Raw genomic sequence first — 23,721 nt, 5'->3', positions numbered from 1 at the left:
GTAACTGACCTTTGAAAGATCAGACCAAAAGGGTCTTCTGCATTTAGTCAAGTGGATTGCACGTTTAAGTTATTTACTGTTTAAAATCAAGACCAACTATTACAAAACTTTTGTGTTATATGTCCCCATTCAATATTGATTCGATTCAATGTTGATTGGATTAGGGATATTTTAGTTACAATACCAATTTTGCTCCGATATGAAAGAGATTCTCAGACAACTAATGCTGTAAATTGTACCCTCTCACCTGGTGCATTATTAAAAATATTAATGTTTACATTAAGAATTGGCCACAAAGCAGTTACATTAATGTACTTTTTATTTAACATAAACACTCTACAGCAGTCATCACAATAAAGTGCAACTTTACAGACTCTACAGTTAGTGAGTATTAAGTGACCAGAAAATATTGTATGTGCTTTCTTTAGCACAGAGGGTGTGGTGCAGAGACAGTATACTGTATACCTAAAGCCATACATCCTGAGAATGGCCATTAGAGGATGGATACCTGAACCCAGGTTCGGACAGATATTTAGAAATTATGTTCGGGTTCGGGTGGGGCTCGGTCACATCAGCGCGATAAGGCATTGAACATTTTAAGTTTAAAAAAGCTTATTATGTAGGTGCGCGCCTGTGTTAATGTGCGCTTTTTGCCCTGTATGCGCTCATCTGTTGACATTTCCGAATGCCTTCCTACAGTTGCTTAATAAAACGGGCTTTCCACACAAACAAAGGTACATGTGTCATTAGTATGAGAAAAACGAGATTTTAACTGTGTCGGGCTCGGACATAAATACTTTAATGCCTGTCGGGCTCGGGCCGGATTTGGTTACTGCTCTGTCGGACGCGGGCCGGGCTCGGACAGAAAAATGCGCCCCGATCCGCACTCTAATGGCCATGCCAGTTTTTCCCTCACCAAAATGTAGGCAAACTTTGGAGCGTTGTATAGCCTCCTTCCTGAAGGCCTATGACATGGTACCATTGATACCTTAGGCCGTCTAGTTTCATATGATACCAATAGCTTCACGCTAGCTTCAAAACCGAGCCCACCACAGCCTCTTAAACAGACAGACAGACATATTACACATAACATATTTTCATTTTATTTATTTTAATGCAACCTGTAGCATCATGTGCTTCTTGGCCTTGGATGTTTTCACTCACTACTGTAGAGACTGTACTAGCCCGATATGCTAACAATTGCAGTTGACGTTAAAATACTCCAACAATCTCTTAGACTTTTTTTCTAAAATGCCAAATATTGTTCTTATTAGAGCCCCATGCACATCGCTTCAGCATGTTGAGAAATTCATAGCTCGACAGACCTGTCAAGCCTTAGTTATGGTTGCTAAGCTATGATTAAACTATGGCTGTTCGGTGGAGAGATTTTATTGACTGATTTTGTTTCGAGGAATGTCATTATACATGCAGGTGAATTGTTTCTGGAGAGGAAATAGTAATGTGATAGAAAAGAGTGTGATAATATTGGTAGAGTCTGTGTGTCAGAAATAAATGTTTGGGAATGAACTGGAGGAGTAAAATTAGAAAAAAACAGGAAAGGTCTGCAAAACAATATAAAGTAAAGGTTTTTTTTAAGTTTTACAACAACAAAAGAGAAATAATCGTTTCTTTTTTCAACAAATCCCGAGACACAAAAATCACATTTAAGCTTTCGAACATAAGAAAAAATGAATATCCAAGAGGATCTGCCCTCTGTGTGCAACACATACACTGCTTGCCTCAAGCTGCAGTGCTCCCCATTAGTTTCATAAAGGTCTAAGGCTATCTGGGGAAATTCCCTCAATAGTTGATTTCATAATTGCTTCCGGATACAATATTGGCCCTAGTGTGCAATCAGCTGAGTACCGTCTCGCCACAATAATTGCGTGCAATACTGCAGCAGTTGGGGAAAATGTATAGGCTAAACGGCATTCATTTTTAAGGGGCTGCACATTTGTGTATTGTAATTTGTCATGTTTTCCAGTTTGTAGGTTGTGTATAATAAGTGCATGCCGCAGTAGAAATAAATAAAGATATGAGGATTGTATGGATGTTTGTTTAGCTGCAGAGTTTTTGTAAATTAATTTGCTCCTATTTTTTGTTTTTGTCCTTTTTTTACAGCTAAAAGCTGGAGAGACGGCTGCTGTCATTGCCAGGGAATTGGCGGAACAAACTAAGCGTAATCTTCAGGCAGGAGACATCACCTTCACAGTGAAGGCCATGGTTCAGCTGGTGGATCTCCTCGACGTGCAGTTGAGGAACCTCACGCCAGGTGGCAAAGATAGCGCGGCACGGAGCCTCAACAAGGTAGAGGAGGAAGAAATATCAGAACTTTGCTTTAAAAGAATATCCTGACTATCTAACATGCTTGAAAACATGGCCTTCAGGAATGGTGATTTACTACCCTGCAACGATTTTACACAAAAGTGCCAGTTTGTAAGTCAGCGTTTTCATTCTAACACCTAAACCTTTTTGAATTTCCAAAATGGAGGCCTACCTATCACAAACCTTCAATCCAGTCAAACCTGAATAATACAGTAGGTATTCTTTTAATGATCTGGAGCTGTCAGATTAAATGATATCCACCATTTTCAGTATTCAGTCCAGTGCATACTAAAACGCTCAGGCATATCTCTTACTCTAGTATAATGTATTATGCTTCCAGTGTAACTTTGATGTAGTTTAAAAGATGTTATTCATATGTCATGCTCATCAAAAGCACTACACTTGCACCATTTGATTTTTACTAATGGGACAGCGTACATTTTCATTGGGCTGGATCTAAGCTGTGGCAGAGTTTTTCATTTTTGCTGAACCTGAAGCTAATGCATTTACTCCCCAATTCACAGCAGAGCACAGTAAGGGGCACTCAGGCAAAGCAAGCTAAAATAATACTTTCTGTCTGCTGAGCAGCCTACAGAAAAGCAAACATCAGTGAAATTTAAAATGTCACTCGTTAATTTGCTGGAGCGGCTTCACTTGTAGAGGAACATGAACACCTGTTCTCAGATAGTTTTTTCGGGACGTTTTTCTATTTCATTGCAGCAACAGACACAGATGTCTCCATTGAGATTTTAGTGCCAGTTTTCTCCAATGCAGAGGGGAGGCAGTAAAGATGGCCAAAAGGCCTCAGAAGGGAATGTGACGGGTAAATTCACATTGAGGAGCAACTAGAGTTTATTGTACCTCTTGAAAAGGGTTTCTCATAAAACGCAAGATTCAAGATAGAGCCTACTGCTGTGATCGAGATGACTGTTGAAGTCTTTAGTTTCTCTTGTAAAGATGAGGAAATGGCGCAAAGAAAAAAAGCAGTTGAGTTAAAGGAAATGAAAAAAAGCTTGTTAAGCCATGATCATTTATTTAAGAGGTCATGGACTTCCTTTATAATTCTCTGTCCTCTGATAAACACTCCATTATGTATATTGTGCATCTATAGATAAAAATGGCCCTACCTCTTTCCCTTGTGTTGGACTTCCTTTGTCAGTGAGAGCTCTCCCCACAAAACACGGAACCTCTCTGCTCTGGCATTGGCTAATGTTTACCTCTCAAGTTCAATCATTTTTACACAATCTGCAAAGAGCTTAGCGAATTAAAGATTTTCTTTTTGATAGCAAAGCACAAAACTCTCTGCCAGCAGACAATGAAAGGATTGAGTTGGCAAACGGTGAGATCAGTGTCGTTTTCATGATCAAAGGGTAGCTGGCTAACCATACGAATGGGAGCACTTCCAGAAGAGTGGGCTGTGATGTAGAGCAAGAGGCTCCTTTATGAGGAAATGGTACTCTTTGGAGCTAATCTGCATGGGATTTTGCATGGTACCAGAACCTAGCTGTTAAGCCACACAGTAGCTCTGTTGGCTACCTTGCTTGTATCAGAACTCAATTAAAATGATTCACTCTCCATGCAGTGCTAACAGTGTTTCTTTGAGCCTGAGCTTCCTGTCATATTTCATTTATGCTAAATTGTTGTCAGCGCTAACTCTCCTTCAATCACGGCAGAGGTTCAAAAGATAAATAGCTCTCACATGAATTTCTCAGGTGACAAAAATGAATTGAAATCACATTTAAGAGTGTCAAAAGGTGTATTTCCACATGTCTGATATGTCTCATTTTATTGCAAATTAACACGAGTCTGCTGTTTTTCTAAAATAGTGTATAATTCATGTATACTACATTTCACACAATTGATGAAAGCGATTGATGCAGGAGTAAAAAACAAAAAATTCTCTCACTACTCTCAAATCTGTACTTCAAGCAAATTTCAAGGAAATGTATTCAAGTGGAATTGTTTGAGCTGCTGACCTTTTGCTAACTTGCATTTTCTTTGGTTTGCAGCTGCAGAAAAGAGAACGCTCTTGCCGGTTTTATGTTCAGGTATTTGGACCAAATTTTCCCCTGTACCTACTCTTTATTCCCTCATTGTGGCAACTTTGCTGTCATTTTCATTTTTACTATACAATTTGAAGTTTGACCGTTTGAAGTGGAAAACACAATTATATGTATATACATATATGTATATAAATATATGTGGTAATGCTAATGTTAAATCAAATGGTCAAATTTTGTTATCATATCATTAGCGCTGCATCCAAGTGAACATCAGTGCCTCAAACCTGCATTTATGAGTCATGTCATCATTGTCCCCTGCATGCATATGTATTGAAATTCTCCTTTCTCCTCTAATATGTTTGGTCTTAGCATGAGGCTGAGAATTCTCAAATGCCATATATCTATTGTGTATTCCTCAGGTTTCTCAATCATTTTAAAAACGTCCTTAAACCACCACATCAGCACTGCTTTCCAATGAAATAGCCCACATAAGAGGATAGAATCAGTCAAAAATAAGGCTCTCAGGCATGTAACGCACTCCTACATTTCTCAGGAAAAAGAAGAGCCAAAAGAAGTGACCTCATTACACCAGCAAGTCAACTTCTAAGTCAGCCAAAGTCATGGCATGTTATGATTCTCCCTGATGCTTAATACATGTGTGTCCTAATTTAGGAGGGGTCTCCATGGCTTCCCTCAGCTAGTTCCCTGGCTACTGAGTGATTTTGTTATCCCTGGGGTGACAATTTAACTGTCATCAAAATGATTTCTACCTTGACAAGTGAACTATGTGATAAGTTGACAATCCTGTGTCCCATACAGATGGCTCCAATAAAGCTGCACATTAGAGACAGATGTTGTGTTATACAGAATGTATGCTCTGCAGCGCTTATGTTAGGCAACATGTATTTGCCTCGATTCCACTGAGGCATGTCAGAAGGCACTTTGCTATGTATAGTCACACGTGTGCAAATTACCTCCAACTGGAATGTATGTTTGCATATGGTTGAGCGTGCTCACGTGCAGATGGGTTTGTAAGTGTGAGATGCTTACAGGATAATGCTAGTGGTACTGTGTGTGTGTGTGTGTGTGTGTGTGTGTGTGTATATATATATGAACAAGCATGCACTTTTTTGTAAACAAATGCCATAGAAAGACCAACAATCAACCAAAACCAACATTTTGTTTTGCCAACAATTGTCTGTATAGCCATAGCCTGAAATAGGACATTATTCTGTGCCATAGACCTCCATTGTCAACCAAAACAATGAAAAACATATTATTGAGCCACACTGTTGCACTGGCTGACATGTAACTTAATTACATTGTATAAAATCGAACGTTTCTTTTGACTCATGCACCTTCCTGGTACCACAAATACTCACTACTGCACCAAGTATGTATAAATCGGCGGCTCAAAATAGTCCCTAACAATTGCACTTGTTGTTACTCCTATTTGAGAAACTTTTCCTGAACACTACAATGCCTGCTCTTTTAGGGAATTACTGGGCCCTTTTAAAAACTAAAACTATATATTTGTGACCCCTTTTTAAACATTCAGTAGGAACAAATGTGCCTGAAAAATTTGGAAAGTATTAAGAGACATACTAACACATTGTTGGTTTCGGTCATTTCATGGGCTATGTTGACAGTAAAAACATAGAAAAACGCCTTGACTACTGACAGGGTGCAAATCACAAGCTTAAAAAATGTATAAAAATCCATTTAAATAAGACTAAGAGTCTACAGACATGCCAGCATCTTTGTGAGGCAGTACTTACAAACAGCAGTGCTTTGAGCTAAATGTTTAAATGCTTATAATAGCAACGTTAATATGCAGATGTTAAGCAGGTATAATGTCAACCATGTTCGCCATCTTACTTTTGCATGCTAACTCTTGCTAATAAACACAACAATTAGTTTTGCATAAATCAATCAACTGAACTGATAGATGTTATTACAATTCATCCTGAGGGGAGACATTTCAGTAAAAAACAAAAACGTCAACCTCAGTAATTGGGCTTCATCCCACCATGAATGTCTGCTCAATTCATGGCAATTCAGTATTTGTTGAGCTGTTTCAGTCTGGAGTGGTAGACTGACAGATCAATATTGCCATTTCTAGAGCCATGCCACTGGCGTGACTAAAGAAAGCAAAAACAAAAAATGACACACAAATCCATCCTCTCTTCTGATTTACACGCATCTGTATGCTTTCGCACCTGCATCTGGGTTTGTGTTTCCACAGTGTAGTACTGAGGGTGTATTGTACATTACCACACATGACTGTACACACTGCTCAGCTGTTTACCTCCTCCTCCGCTCTGTTCCCTCGCTGGGTTGACAAATTCAAACAACACTGAAGAGTTTTCACTTGACAAACTGGAATAATGGAGCAACATCTGTGGCCTTAGGTAAACACAGGCATTGACTGCACGCGCTGCCAGCCTTTGAGGGACTTTCATTGATTAGGGAAATTGGGCAATGTTTTCTCCAATGGGGCCCTGGTGGTTGACGTAAATGGGATTAGCAGAGGAATACAAAGCAAATGAGAGGTGCACCTGCCTCTGCTGTCCCTCCGCTCAGAGACGGTGCTGACTTCGATAGCACTTTGGGAAAAGGCAGATTGTGTGAGTGCAGGTGTGGTTGTGGTGAAGGAGAACATAGTCCAAAATAAAGCACCTGGCTTGAGGTTGATGTCTAAATGAGATGAGTGATTCTCATCTTGATTGAGGGCTTCTATCTTGTTTAAGTGGTAAACAAGTAGATGACACTTGAATTCAACTGGTACTGAGATCTTCATCTCGTTAGGATCATCAGGGAATTTCAATACAAACAGCTTAATTTTCTTTTTAAGTTACATATTCACAAGAATGCTGTATCTTTATTGATTGTTCATGAACAGCAATATCTGCCACACGTCATAGCCAATGGAATCCCACCCAACAGGATTTGGCCTTGATAAAGCTACAACCGTGTATGATGATCAACTCGCTATGTTCTGCATTTCCCCAGCGGGGATGTTTCTCTGTTGTGCCCTTTGATTTGGAACAAACATGATGAAAATAGCGGCCTCCCTCCTGTGCCTTTTGGTCATAGTAATGGCAGCTTGTTTATAGGCAGTGACATTATGGTCCAATTACTGTGATTATCTCCGTCCATGTTGTACCAAGCTAAAGTCAAACACGCTAGCTTTGAATGGCTTTTTCCTCTGGCATTTTTGTTTTAAAGCAGATTTGGGATTTACAGTGAATACATTTTGCCATGCATAACCCTATTTCAACAACAAAAGAACAAAATAATATCATGTGCCTTAGTATGAGCCAAGTGAGTGTGAAATACAGGGAGGATATTGAGGTCCGACCCCTCATTAAAATCACACCTTTGCATGCAAAGATGACTAGGGGGAGTGTCACAGCACGGGCTGACCTTAGAGCAGGCGAAACGGAGGGAGGCTCCTCGTTCGGGAATGTAACGAGATGATAAAATTTCCCTTGTAGTCAATTTGTTGAAAGATGAAGATAACCACATCCACATAAACAGAGACCTCGTCCCATCTGGCCTGCGGTGCAGTTCTGCCTGAAAAATCTGTGTGAGCCGTTTCTGCTCAGTGGAGAGAGAGTGAAGGATTTCTCAAACACTCAGGAATTTATGTTTGTTTATTAATTTAGCATAATCTTCAGAAAATCTGTTTTAATTATATTTATATTGTCTATTAATACACACACACAGTAGTACACATGATGATGACAGTAAATTCCTAATTCTCAACTAATAGCCCGGAAGCTCAAGTGGTTGGCACAAACCAATAAAGGCTGGGTAAAAGTTTTAATCCGGGGTGGAATTACCTGCACTCATTATCTCTCATGATAAATTCATCCTAATGCTGATTTTCATAGCTCTAATTTTATCTTCACAACACCAGAGACATGTCTTACTCACCAATCTGCTGCTACACGTTTCTCCTTTGAACAAAAGAAATTGTTCTCATTTACTAATTAATTCCAATTGCTTCTACTATGCTGTTTTTTTAAAGCAATTTCAAGTTTCAGCAATGAAACTCAACACCTCCTGCGACACGTTTCAAATTATAAGCACACACAGCGAGGTGTAAAGCAGTGTGAGCTGAAAACTTATTTTCAAAGTAAAACTGTTTCAAATTAAAAGCCTACCAGAAACTAGAGAAAGGATGCCCTTTGGTACTAGAATTCTTTTATTGTGAAACATCTGTACAGTATTTGTTAAGTTAGCTTTACATTTCAGCCAAGTGTTGAGTAAGACAAGACTCTGTTATCGTACTGATGGAGTTAGTGCTGTGTAATAAACACTGAGTTTAATAAGGCAACAGGTGAACATGGATACAGTTATTTTTTTGCTTTGACAGATAACAGGAAATCAAAACAGCAACAGACCAGAAAGCATGAAGGCTTCTTTCTAAAATGCAATAAAATTTACTTTTGAAACCGCTAAACTTGGAAACAAAGGTATGTGTCGTATTTCAAATGAAAGTCTGTCTCTCTCTGTCGCTGAAAAATAAAGGGCTGCTATTTGGGAATAGTACAATAGTAAGTTTAAAACTAAGACAAGACAAAAAGCACAAAGGTAATTATTCTGTAACTCACATATACTGTACAGACACAACCACCTGCTTACAACAGAGAGAAGGTTTCATCAAATATTTAAAAAGAAGGTTGCAGAGATTTTCAAAGAAGATAGAGGATTTGGCTAGCAGGTCAAATAAAACAGAAATGATGCAACAGCTTCACATGTGCCAAGAGAAATCTAGTCAGAAAGAAGAGGACTGATAGAACAAGACTGTGTTGTTTTTTTTCCCCACATTTTGGGATCAGCCTTCAACGTCAGTGAGAGAAAGCAAGAGAGAGGAACCAACTGGTGAACAGGAAGGGAGGAGGGAAGGGAGAAATGAGTGCACACAGAAAGCCAACCAGCAGGCAAGCCAGAAAGGGAAGAGAGTAAGATCAGCCTCAGCCAGAATCAATTTCCCAGACCCAGAGTTCATTTCATCAATCAGCACACAGATAGAAGCACACACACCACGGGTTGGCTTGGACTCCTGCCAAGCACACGCTAATGTCCACCTCTCCCTTCCTTCCTTCTGCATTGGTATAAATGGCCTGTGCATTGCAGCTTTTCACGCCCAGTCATCATCCTTGTTCCAAGTGGAACATTCCAGAAGTGAGTCCAGTTAATGATTAGTATTTCCTTATGTACCAGGAACTAGAATGTATTTTTTTACTGGTGGCCTACATGGTTTCAGCACAGGAAAGTAAAGTATCTAAAGATAAAAATGGTTTGGAGTTTGCTGCAGCAGACTGAGCTGCTACATTTGACAGATGGAGGGGCAGTATGCTAATAACGGTAAAATAGCAGCAAGCCACCATCACGTCTCAGCGATGTAACTGACAGACTATGGCCTTGTTCAGACTGCCAGCCCAAATCCGTTTATTTCACCATTATTTCAGTGTGTTTTAAGAAGTGCTGAAAAAAAATCTTGCAGTGTGGAACAAAGACAAAAAAATGTCAGTGTCTGAAGAAAAGGAGCCCCTTATTTGAGAGTGAATCAACCTCTGCCTCGAGCTGAATGGCAAAAGGTGTGCTTGGAGATTGGCTGCAGATAATGAACAATTACATCAAAGTTGGTAGACTGCCTGTGCATGTGTGCGTGTGGACGTGCACATGCCAGCGAGTCTGTCTATGTTTTTGTATACTAGCAGGTGCCGAGGTGTGGGTTTACTCTTGCGTCAGTCTCTCACAGTGTGTGTGAGGTTGTGTGTGGATGTGGGTGGCTTAATGTGTGCAGGGTATGTTTTGAATGAGGAAAACCCAGCTGGTGCTGTTTGAAATTCTCATTCAGCTCCAGTGGATTGAATACAATCAGTCCTTCGTCTCCTCTTGCAATCACAGTGATTTGAAACAAACATACAACTTAACATTAAAAGGTAATTGGGGGTTCCATTACACTTATGCTTTGTAACTGTAAAGCCAGTTTTTTTTTCCCGTCTTTTGATCAGGAATTTATTTGATACACTCAAGCACATGATTTCTCTTATCGCCTTTAGCTTTATCCCCTGCTGTTTTTGAGTCATACTAAAACTCTTATTCCCTTTCATAATCCATTGATCAAAAAGGGGATCTTAGCGAAGTTCAGAGAGAAGTTCTGTGGCGTGACACCCCCTGTTTTTAACACACATCATAGCTTCTATCTTCAGGATGTCACAACTGTGTAAAACTGGCTTTTCAAGAAGTGTGAATGGAGAATCAAAAGTCAAACCATTTTTTTTTGTATCAGATATAACATTTTCTCTTTGGAGCATGGAATTGTTACTATTTTTAGCAGTGCAGGAAATTTCTAATAATTCTGCGTTTGACCACCTACTGTCTGACTAATGGCTTAGAAATCGCTTTTCTTCCAGGCTCAGTTTACTCTTCAGTGCAGTGGTAGTGAATTGCTTTGCTTGACCAATTAGGATTCCATTCAAAATCTTGCCATTGGCATTTTTAAATCTGTAATGGCTCTTATGTCTTCATCTTGTCTTGAGAATGTTATGTTTCTTCCCTAGTTACTTGCTTTGGCGTTGTGAGGAGATTAAAGAAGGCATAATAGTTGTTCTGTGCTATTAATATGCAGGAGGGATGTGAGCTTAGTAGTTGTAGATTGTTGCTACCAGCAAATACCTTGTACATCCATTGAAATGTCTCAATGTTGCTGTGTTTTGTTGTAGTGCTTCTGTGTATTGGGATTGTGTGCATGGAAGAACATTAATCACACCAATTAAAGAGTCTAGCCTGAAGTCATGTAGGAATTGGCCTCTAGTCTTGTAAACATTGGTTCTGATATATTTACATGATTAATTATTCTTGTAGAGAAAAGAAAACAATAACAAAAGCAATCTAATAACATATCCAAAGTAATTATAAATCCAGGTGTTGCTGCTACTAGTTACAATCCATGTCTAAAAGCACAACTTGTAAATAAATTTGATTGGTCATTAAATTGCTCAGTTGAAAGATGATTATGGATTTTTTTCGTTCAAATGAAAAACGGGGTGGGGTGCTTCATGCTTTCGTTCTTGCACAATCCCACAGGATTGTGTGATTTGTTTTTCAGTCCTGAACCATCCTTCACTCATGCCGTTTACCAAATCACCATGTCAAACAAACAGCAGTCCCAGGCGAGCTTAGTTCCTTTTCACTAAATCAATGATTTTGACTCCCTAGGCCATGGTGGAGACGGTCAACAATTTGCTGCAGCCACAGGCCCAGGCAGCATGGAGGGAGCTGAGCACAGGCGAGCAGCTGAGGGCCGCAACCATGCTGCTGGACACGGTGGAGCAAGGGGCCTTCGTCCTGGCTGATAACCTGCTGAAGACGGACATTGTGCAAGAGAACACTGACAACATTCGTGAGTATATTCTAAGACATTTTAGGTTGGTAAGATTTGCTTGATCTGCACGAGGGAAGAATTTGAAAGATCCCCTCCAGACATGTTTTAAGATATATAAGAAACACTATGCATGGAATGGTTTTCTCTGTTCCAAAGTAACATCCCATTCATTCCTATGAAAGTTGTTCACTGGGAACAGATGTTTCAGGCCATTTTGTTTAGGGGCTAGGGTCCTACTCCAGTCCAGCCATTTGATAGCATGTTAGAGCCTTCCTCTGGCTCCAGTTGGCTTCTCGCATACACATACACACACACACACACACACACACACACACACACACACACACACACACACACACACACTCTCACACGGCATAAAATAAATCTGGGGATCTTCTATACTTGTCACATTTTATTGGAGGAAATGAATCAAATTCTGAGAATTTTGTGTATATATATTGTTGTATATATATATATATATATATATATATATATATATATATATATATATATATATATATATATATATGGATTTCTTTCCAGATATATTTCTTCTTCTTTTTTTTAAGTAATGAAAGCAATGAAAAGTGTATGCCAGCAAGCAAATTATATTTATTGATTTGTCGACTTTGTCTGCATGAGTAAACCATCTTGGACAGAATTAAATTAACTTCTCCTTAAACTGCTGAGAAACACATTATTGGCTTAGATGGAAGACAGTTGTGATATTTAGAAAAATGGAAGCTAAATTTAAAGAGCTGGATGTTTAGTTTGTATAATGTTTTCTAGTGGTGTTTTTCTCCGTGTTCCATCCCTCACTGGTCTTGCTACTTACGTACAAGGGTTACAATGTTCACCATACTGCTTTTGATCCAGGGCGCTCTTATATTGACAGCAGTGCTCTTAAGGCTGTGGAACAATTGTGCAGGTCACTGGATTAATTCTTTCTCCCTCGCAGGAGGTTTAATTTGGCAGGGCTGCGCATATCTGATGGCAGTCAGCTGTAAATTGACAATTATCTCATATGATTGTACTTTTATATTCATGTCAATTATTAGCCAGAATTAACCACTAGTCATGCAGATCAGGGATTAGTGCTCATTATTCAGTGTATAAATACTAAGTGAGCCCAGATAATGGAGCTACTGTCATCAATATTTTCCCTAGTGGAGCTTTTTCAAAACTGGATGCATCAGTTGTTGAAAAGTAGAATTTGTGCAGTTCACATTGAGAGCCATATACAAAGCACACAATAAAATTGAATTAAATAACTTGTTTTGCCGACGTCGGCTAGTGGGGCAAGGGGAATTAAGAAAAAATACTGTTATGATGTATCGCCCTCTTCTCAGAAGTGTTTTTTTTCCCAAGTTCCTGCTGCCATGGCAACCTGAAAATATAGGTCTACTGACTTAAAAGGAAGCAAGCGTAAGGAGAATTAATAAAAATGATTTTATTGTATCTGGCACTCAATTCATCTGGGTATTAAGGAGGTTCTGGGCTCGTTTAGAGAGGGGAATGAGACGATGCCTGCTCAAATGGAGTGAGATTTTATAGCGCATAGTGGTAGTCTGGTTAATTATGTGCTGGTGACATGTTTACTAGGCCTTATCGCTCTCTGTTTGCTCGGCTTATTTTTTTTTTCAGCCAGTTGGCTCCTGCAATCCCTCATGCCATGCAGGGTAGTTAAATGAGGACAAGGTGCCCATTTAAACATCAGTAATCACTGCTGCAGCTAATTATTGATCTTTCGCGTTGAATTACATGTAAAATGTATGCATTGCACCTGGCGACACATTCTCGATGTCAGTGGGAGCCGGGTTTTACTTGCTTTAAAGTGAATCTTGAACAGTAAGAAAGCCTCGTTCCAATTTTAGGCTCAAGCTGATAATGAGATCTATTTTCTTCGCTTTCAAAGAAAGATATTTCCTCACCCATTGTGTCTGTGTTTGTGTTTACACGTCACAGTGCATGTGCTCGTCTAGGGCTTTGTCTGCGCAAGAGTGTGCTTCACTCTGCATGATAATCTTATGAGCAGATTTTTGCCGATTAGCATGTTATTTAAACGGGCTTTGAAGGTATAGCCTTTGGGTCCAACCACTACTATGGCATCAAAGGAATTCCCTAAAGCCCACGGTAAGCTCTTTTACACAACCACACAGGGAAAAAAAGAGTTAGAAAGGGTGAAGAAAAATGCTTCTTTTATTCCAAAGGCAGGCTTGGAATCCAGGGAATGGTGAGCTATCTGGGGTATAGTCTTAGCTAAGTTGAATAGGAATGTATCACCCAAACCCCCTGGCCTTTGCAAAAGCACAAGAGAATGTTAATACAAAATATTTTTTTTAAGAGAAAGTATGGGAAGCCTTGGTATGAGAAGAGATACAGAGGGAGGATTAAATTGTGTAGCTTTTCGTGGGCAATAACCTTTATCAAAGACAGAGGTGTCATAGTCCACTGACATGAGATCATCAGCTGAATGTCTTATTAGGCTTAATGAGGTTCCTTTTTTTACACTTTACACACCCTCACACAGACTAATCTGCCAGCCAGTTCATGTGTTGCAACCACAGACTGTTGCAACAGAGATGACTGCCATTAGCGTCGTGGCATAGCAGAAGCAAATCATTGACCATGAAATGTTTGGACTGATCATGGTCGGAAATCACCCTCTCAGACAGATGAAGGTAGCCCATATGAAAGTGAATGTTATTCTGTCTCAAAGCACTTGATGATGACATTACCTTTGTGAGAGAAAAAAAACAACAATACAATACACTTCAGTCAGAGACACTGTCATCAAGGAATAGGTTATCCAGTAAGTTTTGGTGAAAAAAAAGGAGGGAGCGCTCAAAAAAAAATCCAAGCACAAATGAGGAGAAATCTGGAAGAAATACTTTGACCGGAGCAGCTACTTCCCACAGTCTCCAGCTTGTTACCTGGCAACCTCAAGCTGATAACTAGACTTCAGGAAGTCACTGTGCTCGGCCAAGAAATAATCTGTCCTTTTTACACTTTGGTTTTTGTCAGATTAAACAGCAGTTTTCTTGTTTCCAGTCTTTACGCTAAATTAGGCTGGCCAGCTGCTGACTGTAGCAGCATATTGACTGTTTAGACACGAGAGTGGTATCGGTCTCCCCCATCAACTTCTGTCAGGAATGCAAATAAGCACATCTCCCAAAATGTTGAACCCTTCCTTTAAAGTTTTTTTTTTTTAATCTAGATTACATACAACCTTTTTTGAACAAAATTTCAACAGCAGTTTAACACAATGTCTTTGACATGTGTATTCTAAATATTATTGTTTGGGCATTTTTTAGGCCTTTATTTTGACAGGACAGCTGAAGACATGAAAGGGGAGAGAGAGGGGGAACGACATGCAGCAAAGGGCCGCAGGTCGGAGTCGAACCCGCAGCCGCTACGCCGAGGAGTAAACCGTTATATATATGGGCGCCCAATTTGACATGTGTATTAACTAAATTTGTACAATAAAGGTTAAAAAGTGCCGTCCTTCATTTCATTTTTTGGGTGATGCCACAGTAGTAATAGCAGCTATTTGTATTTGCTCCTACCACCTGTATTAGTCCATACTGCTCACGTCGTCTTTTGGAATTTGACATTTGTGTGTTCCTTCTCTGTAATTCTGCCTCGCAATAAATCAGTGGATTCATCTCAGTGCTTTGGGAGTTCATGTGACATTTAGGAATGCCTAGACTTCACCCAAGTCACCGGTACTCGAGATTAGAGCACACTCGACCGATTATTAAACTGAATTGTATCATACAATAATAACTTTGATGAGCTTTTTATTTCAGCTGGGCTCCTATAAGCAGCTCATTCCCCTCTGCTGTATGACGCCGGAGCTTTTAAACCATAAATTAGGAGCTTGCTTCAGACACAACAGCTGTTGAGCTGCCGCAAGCTCTCCTCCTTGTATCTCTTGCTCTCTCCGCTCCTATCGAGAAAATAGATTCCTTGAAATGAAGACGGCATTTTATTTTTCAAAGACCAAAGACAACCTTTGTTTTTACAGTTTAAGAGGAAACAATGCCACCTAAACACTTGATAGTCACTTGATTAAGAGGCCTATAGCGAGACTCAAAGAGAGAGAGAGAGTTGAGAGGGAGGCAGTCCTTCAAAGCTGCATGAATCATGCAAGGATGTGTTGCATTTAGCGCTAGTTGGAGATGCTAGGTTTAATACAGTCGGCTACAACAGGAGAATGGCTTTTTTGCATCATTGAAGTGATTGGAGATGGGTTTGAAGTTCACTCATGACTGCTGTAGGTGTAGCTGTAGTAGCAGTGATGACAAATAAGTCACATGGAGGTCAGGTGCAAAGCATCTATGATCAGTTGTATTTTTTGATTTAGTTTTACACTCCTGTTATGACATATCGCATGTTGACAGCGTGTTTTTGTGTCAGAGCTAGCATATTTTGACTGTACTGTACATTGTTAGGGTCTTATGTCTTGTTCAAGAAATTAAATAACTGTATTGCCCATAATGTGAAATATTTCCTTTAAGGGCTCAGTTGTAATATTGTGCACTAAGGCCCTTTGCGATTTATAGCCTGCTGCACTTTTTATGTCTAGTATGTCTATTGTATATCATAAAAATCAAATATATTGATTACATCTGTCTTGCTTGGGTTTGTTCTGTATGTGTGCAGAGCTGGAGGTGGCAAGGATGAGCACAGATGGGAATTTGCCTGATCTGAAGTTCCCACAAACCGGAGGACAGGGCAACTCTATCCACCTCTCGGCGAACACGCTAAAGCAGCACGGAAGAAACGGTGAGTAGTCTAACCTTTCGAATCTGCTTTGTCCCCTGTTGTCGGTTTGAAGTGTAATCATTCCTTGTGCACAGCTTCAGTTGGTGTATTATGTATTATTCAGGTTTGTGATAGAACGGACAAACTCTTGCGATATCAAAAATACTGTTGTATTACTTGAAAGACTGGTCTGGCATCAAAGATCCACTGGTATTAATCAAAAAAAGTATTGTGCGTGGGGCTGCAGTGGTTATGTAGGAATTTCATTACATATACATGTGAAAAACTTTCAATTTGCCTCCCAAATCTTTTGTTGTGCTGCATATAAAGCACAGGGATCGTTCAAGGCTTCAAATTGGACCCTGGCTGTAGAATTAGTTACATTCAAGCACTGCCTCTAAACTGTAAATGAGGCAGTTAGACACAATACATAGCTATTTTCAGGAGCAATACAGACCCATTTTTAGACTTTATTATCAGCCCATGCAAAACAGCATTGACTCAAGCTGCGCCTGGTGCCTCTCAGCTGGATGACTAAGTCAATGTCCAGCCATGCCCAAGCAGATCTTTAAAGCAGGGTGGCAGTTATTTCCCCATCATCCAGTGCTATAGCTCCCAAATTGTTCTTTTCATCTGAGTGAGTGATCTCAGTCACAGCGGGAGGGAACTTCCTTTCATATGAGTCTTTAATAGTGAGGTGGCAGGAGGGGAAAGAGAAGTGTGTGAGAGAGAAAGAGAGAAGGGCATTATTAACAAGAAATATGCTTGCCTTTGTCAGTGCCAATAGAAGACTGGTAATCACATTTTTTTGGATGCTGAATGAAAATAACTGTTGATATAGAAAAGATTTTTCGTTTTTCCTTTTGTGGAACTGTTTTGGCAACCTTGGACATTGGTCTCTTTTTTGACAGTTTCACTATATACAGTTTCTGATTATTGTGTTACCAACACAGCTGAACTGTGCTTCAACTGAGTGATTATTTCCAGTATTCTTTTTGTTATTAGTTCCAGTATTTCTCTGTCAAAAAAGAGACAAATGTGTTGCCAAAGTTGCTCAAGCTCATTAGCATTTACTAGTATTTATAAGCCATATAACTATCATATTAGTACACCATCCTGTATGGCCAAAAGTGTGTGGACACCATGCTGATAGTTTCATGTACTTGTGGTCTGTTGCTGTTTTTCATAATTTAGGCTAGTTCCTAGTAAAGTAAAGATAATCTTAATCAAACAGCATACAAAGATATTTAAAATATATAGTAAAGTGTGAGAATAGTGTGCTTCCACCTTTTTGGCCACATGGAGGATCTGTATTTTGAATGGACGGCAGCAGGGTGCACCTCCCCAACCGCAGCTACCATCTAACTACCTCAACCATACTGTACACCACAATATGGTGCTATCTACCTACTACTTTGCTGTCACTTGTGGAAGACTGACCACTTTTCCTTATCTTTCCCCTGCAGGTGAGATTCGGATAGCGTTTGTCCTGTACAAACATATCGGGGGCTACCTTGCAACAGAGAACGCCAGCATGAAGCTGGGTAGCGAAGCCATGGCTACCAATTACTCCGTCATTGTCAACTCCCCGGTTATCACGGCTGCCATCAACAAGGACTTGAACAAAGTCTACCTCTCTGACCCTGTGATTTTCACCATCAGACATCTACAGGTAATTTTGTGTTTAATGTGTGTCTCAGTTGAGATGTGTTTTGTTTCTCCTTTGTTGTCACTCTGCGTTTAATGTGCTTTTTTGTCTCTTTCTCTTTTACTATCACATAAAAACACACGTGTGTATGCGCCTCCCTAATAGAACCCTTTCATCACAATTTTCTCTATCCTTGAAGTGCAGCACAAATGTGGAAATCACAGCTCAGACCAAGAAAATTAAGTCCAATATGAAATTTTATTCGAAGGAAGATATGAGAAATTGCTCACAAGTTGATGTTGGGGATGCATGTTGTTGTTTATTAGTTTGAACAGATACCAGCCTGATCTCTTAAACAAATATCACTCATATTGAGCCTCACTGGAGGCTGCTTAGTCATTGTGGGGAGTTGCGACTTCTCCCTCTTGACTCCATTATCTTCTCCACACTCTGCTACCCTCGGTATATCCCTGTTTTGTCTATGAACAGCGCCCTTAGCGATTATCAGGGATGTTGAACAACCATAAGAGAGTTGCAGCGGGTATCATGTGTAGGAAAGACCTGGAAGGAGGCAGCAGCAGCAGAGAAAAACACAGAGCGCAGAGGGATAGAGAGAGTAAAAGGACGATAGCTTATGGATGTCAAAAGTAAATGGTGGGAAAATGTCAGGGGACAATGTCAGCGCAGTTATTGCTGTGACTCACCTGCCTTAAGTGTAATTTGGACTGTATATTCAGTCATTTTACTGTTGGTCTAATGTTGGGGCACTGGCACTTTCATACCCTTTTCTTGCTCAGATCAAATCGTTCCAATAAAACTGTGCCCTTTTGAAAAAGTGTGTTTTCTGCGCTATAACTTCTTCCGCTCATAACACTGGCGCGCACCAGCAGAGCTGCTGCTTGATTTGTAATTTTGTCAGGTTTAAAGTGACTTAAACATATGGACATTTACATGTAGAGTGTGTTTTGTCTACACCGAGGGCTGTACAATTAAACATATAATAATCATGATGAAAAACTTGCGCAATTAATTAAACTTGATTGGATGCAATGTTGACTGTTTGCATATAGAGCCGTTGCTCTGGAGCATCAAATCAAGAGCTCCCTAAAATACTTTGCACATCTATAGCATGAGACAGGTGCGTCGGAAAGGGGACGAGTGGATCAAACATTGCAATGAAACTCCTGCACACTGTCTAACTTGCAAAGATAAATATAATAGCTGGCAACGTTTCAGGTACTCGCCCTAGAGGTTTGACATTGTGCAGGAGGTAAACCATTTAGAGGTGTTGTTAAGAGAACGCTCTGATTAAGTGGTCTCAGCTTCTCAATGGTTGTTGCTGCACGCAAGAACATTTCCCTCTTTTCTGCGAGGATAAATAATACATTTTTATTTGATGTACACTACGCTACTGTGGTACTATTTCTGTTTTTCTTTATCTCAGCTTGATTTATATTTGGCTCTAAGAATCAAAGACAATAATAAATAATTGTGATAATCATATATTTTAGCCCTAGGTAAACTGAATGTAGCCCCTGCATAAATGATATTGTATGCATAAAGTATTCTACTTGTTTATATTATGCTTCAAGACAGCATAAAATGTACTAATTATTTATTTCAGGTATGTTGAGACGATTTCAACTTTGCCCTTGAAAATAAAACTTTGTCATGTCAACTCTGCTACCCAGCAGGGGGTTCTATTTCTTTGGCTTCCCACACTTAAGTCCCCCTCTCAACCATGAGGTTTTGGATCACTGGTCTTCTGGGATGATGATGTGTCCTCTAGTTATTGTTTTGCTTCCTTGCCTCACCACTTAATGGGACCAATTAAATCCATTAATGGGACAGAGGGTCATCCTATCTCCTTGCTGTGGAATATTTCACATAGGGTTTGGATGTGTGAAGGGTAAACTCAGTCAGCGGCAAATTTACATTCACAGAGGATAAACCTTTTTAAACTAATTACCCTACAGCAAGTGTGAAACTATGAAAAACTACAGCTCCTCGTGGTGTTAATAGTAAGGCAGCCCTCCTGTTTAACCTTGGAAGCTGTGAGTCACAAAGGAAAGGATTGTGTGTGTACTCGCCTTTGTTTCCCAAGCTACAAAAGAAATTGGGCTCAAGAGGGAAAGGCAGTTGATAAATCTATTTATCAGCAGTTATGTTTTGTTTTGTGTGCTTGTGTTACCAAACCTCAGTGGTTGTGGGTGACTTTTATAAAATGGCAAACGAGATAGCAGGGAGGCGTCTATGTCGTTAGGGCTGTAGCCCGGCACAGGCAGCGGTGGTACCTATTAAACAGTGGGGCAGTGCATTTTCACGCAGTGAAAGTTAAAGAGAAAGGTCAGAAAACACAATGAAAAACAGGCATGGGGCGGTTTGATGCTGTATGACAGTAAAACTACGTGCTTTTCACTTTAGAATGGATACAGATTGCTGTGGGAGGGAAATTATCCTGTTTTTAAGGATGACTATTCTGCCAACAAAGAAAAGTAGAAATGGACATAGCTAATGTGTGATTAACTCCAGACCCCTGTGTTTAACCTCACGAGGGCATATTCTATATGTCTTCCTTTTATTTATTCCACTGTGCCTGATTCCGCTCATATATTTATGTTTTTGCCCTCTAACAGCAATCTGAAGAGAACTTCAACCCCAACTGTTCGTTCTGGAGTTACTCCAAGAGAACTATGACTGGTTACTGGTCGACGCAGGACTGCCGCTTGCTCGGCACCAACAGGACACACACCACGTGCTCCTGCACCCATTTAACCAATTTTGCTGTCCTCATGGCCCATGTGGATGTCAAGGTAGGCCAGCTCTTTTGCTTTTCTTGCTACCTATTTATCCTAAAAAATGTGCAATTTACCAAATGCAGTTGAGAGAAATGAATTGATCCATCCTGGTTTACACAGCCAGTCCATTCCAAGATAATTGGTTTGACAAGAAAAGTAAGGTTCAGGCAGTATGAAGTTGTGTAAGCAAATAAGAAGACATCTCTTTCATTGCTGTTTGTCAATGTATGTTTTTTTTTTTTTTTTTTTTTAGATACATTTTTTATTGTTTTTTTTTAATATGCAAACATACAGAACAGAGTAACACAAACTGAACAAGAACAACAACCCTCTCCCACCCCCCACCCTCTGCAGTCTCGAGGAAAATAAAACAAACAAACAAACACAAATCACACTTTGCCTAATCACTCTCCTCTAGTTCTTGTGACGCTGAGGTCATTAGGTCTGATATTTGTGCTGCTGCGCTTTTCCATAGGCTGATTGTTGATGATTTAGCTTTGTTAATCCTTGCTGTAGAGAGCGCAAGCATAACTATGTCTAGAAAGTACGCCAGCCACTGTTTTGTACAAAGCGAGTGAGGGGGGAGCCAGCGTTGAGCTATCATTTTCTTGGTTGCAGTTGAGCTGCCAAGCAGGTGTAATTTAGAGTTGTCATTAAGTAACAAAACAATCGGATCAGTAGGGATTCAACATCCTATCACATCAGATGTTATTGATGAGCTTTCATTTATATGATTTATTTTTTAGACTGAGTCATTTACATCTGTTCCTTTATTTATGCTTTTTTATTAATTTATGTAAAGACAGAAAGGAGCAAATAAAGAAAGCATTTATATTGTATCCCTATGTACTGTATGTATGTGGCAGAATTCTCTCAGAAGAAACAAAGTGTAAAGAGTACAGTAAGTGAGATGTGGAGTGCTGGAGAGCAATTAACAGCGAGGTGCTAATGGAAGTTAAATAAAAAACCCTGTGTGGAGTGATTCTTCTGGGCCCCATCTACGAGGGGTGGAGGGACGGGTAAAGAGAAGGTTGAAAATGAAAGAAATGGAGCTATTTGGACACGGAAAGGGAAGTAGAATCGCCGGTCAGGATAGAAGTTGTGCCGTAATTCTGATGCTGACAGACGGCTCAATTATTTCTGTCACAGGGTGTTTGAGGAGCTTGCTGCTGACAGAGCAGAGTAGTTCTTGGTATCTGGTCTGGCATCTGTCTCTCCAGCCCTCTCTTCTGTATCTGTAGTGGGGGGGGGTTGGCCCTTGTCCATGAAACCACTAGACCTTCCTTTACCTTTCTCTAATCCCCCAGTTCGACTGCATCCCTCGTTTCTTCACACACACAAAAATGCATGCCCAAAATCATACATACAATCTAAAATTCAGTATGTTTTTTTGCCCTACACACATGCCTCTAGGGAGGTCTGGGCTGGTTTACTGCTAGCTAGAGAGAGCCACTGTTTGTCACTCAGCAGCGTGATTTTGGACCCACTAAGCTATCTGGAAGGCTGAAGCCCAGTCTAGAATAGAGAGGGGGCCGCGAAGAATGGGATCCTTCACGCAGTGAAAGCAAAACAGGAAAAGAAAAAAGAAAAGGAAGCAGTAAAAGGAGCGCTTTCAGCCAAGCCAACCGCTAACATTTTGGAAAGCCTGGCTTGCTTGTGGCACTGCATTCACCAGAGGAAAGTGGACAGTTGTTACACCCCAGTTCTGAGTGATAGCGTTTTTCCCCTATCCTTTTTATTTATCTTTTTCACTTGGATGTTATAAAAGGCCGCTTGTTGGAAGGTGCCACTGAATGGGAGATACAGAGGCTTTTTATTTGCCAAACTGTCACAGTGTTGTATCTGAGAACACAGTGAATGTAGGAAAAATTGGGAGTATGTGTGCGCGAGAGAGAGGCAGATAAAGAAATTTCATAAATTGAAGAGAGTCTGTATTTGTATCCATGGCAACAGTACATACCACTGCTGATCTTTGCATTGTTATTACTCATTACCCTCAGAGCAACAGATCATATTCTAACGTTGTTTATTTCTCAGTGGCATCTCGGAAAGAAAAAAAAAGATAGACAAGCTGTAGTTACAATCTTTCTTTGGTGGACAGATGCTCACTACAGTATCACCGTAATCTTTCATGTTATTATATTTCATCTTGTTATATTTAGGGATCTTTATGTTTGGCTTAAATAGCTGCCGTCTGTATCCCGCTTGTACTTGTACATTTTTAGCACCAAGTTATGATTACATTCAAAATGCCACATACTTCATACAAATTGGAAGTGGCTAAATGTCCCTGCTTGTGCATGTGACATTATGATGGTGTTTGGTGTTTTAAGCCCCCAATGTCATCTTCCAGGCAGCGCTGCCTGGAAGGCACTAGGATTAGGCAATGGTTAGGGTTAGGTGCCTTGAAGTTGACGGTCGCAGCGCTGCCTTGAAGTCAGCGTTGGGGCACTTAAAACACCATCGAGCCATTATGACCGTCATTTTGTCCTTGACAGTGATTTGAGTTTTGACGAACAGACTTCAAATGCAGTTTTGTATTTCAGCTCACATCTAGTAGGAAAAAAAAGCCAATCCTGTCTGGGTAAAGTTGATTTGTAGACGTTGATTTTCTCCAAGTGAGATGTGATGCGTTGCTGTCTGAAGATAACAATCATTATACATTCATTATATATAATCATACCTGACATATTCTACAGTCTTTAGCTCAGTTACCTGCCATAAACTTTAGGATTTACGAGTCTTACTGACTAAACTGTAACTCATTTTAGACCAACA

The 23,721-nt window shown here is 40.0% G+C and overlaps 1 protein-coding gene across 28 annotated transcripts in view; it reads left to right on the top strand.

The window, feature by feature from the left end:
* LOC116039897 (adhesion G protein-coupled receptor L3) overlaps positions 1-23,721 on the top strand; it is a 219,730-nt gene that overhangs the window by 160,602 nt on the left and 35,407 nt on the right. For 21 of the 28 annotated variants that reach the window (XM_035993761.1, XM_035993764.1, XM_035993763.1 and 18 more), the window contains 6 exons: positions 2,122-2,307; positions 4,335-4,373; positions 11,565-11,748; positions 16,396-16,518; positions 17,964-18,169; positions 20,782-20,958. In XM_035993761.1, the coding sequence (XP_035849654.1) occupies positions 2,122-2,307; positions 4,335-4,373; positions 11,565-11,748; positions 16,396-16,518; positions 17,964-18,169; positions 20,782-20,958 (915 nt within the window). The remainder of the gene's footprint in view (positions 1-2,121; positions 2,308-4,334; positions 4,374-11,564; positions 11,749-16,395; positions 16,519-17,963; positions 18,170-20,781; positions 20,959-23,721) is intronic. The other 7 variants (XM_035993765.1, XM_035993772.1, XM_035993766.1 and 4 more) reach the window with 1 other exon arrangement.

This window comes from Sander lucioperca, chromosome 17 (assembly GCF_008315115.2).
Source record: "Sander lucioperca isolate FBNREF2018 chromosome 17, SLUC_FBN_1.2, whole genome shotgun sequence".
Taxonomy (NCBI): Eukaryota; Metazoa; Chordata; class Actinopteri; order Perciformes; family Percidae; genus Sander; species Sander lucioperca.
This window is presented reverse-complemented; position numbering and strand designations above follow the sequence as displayed.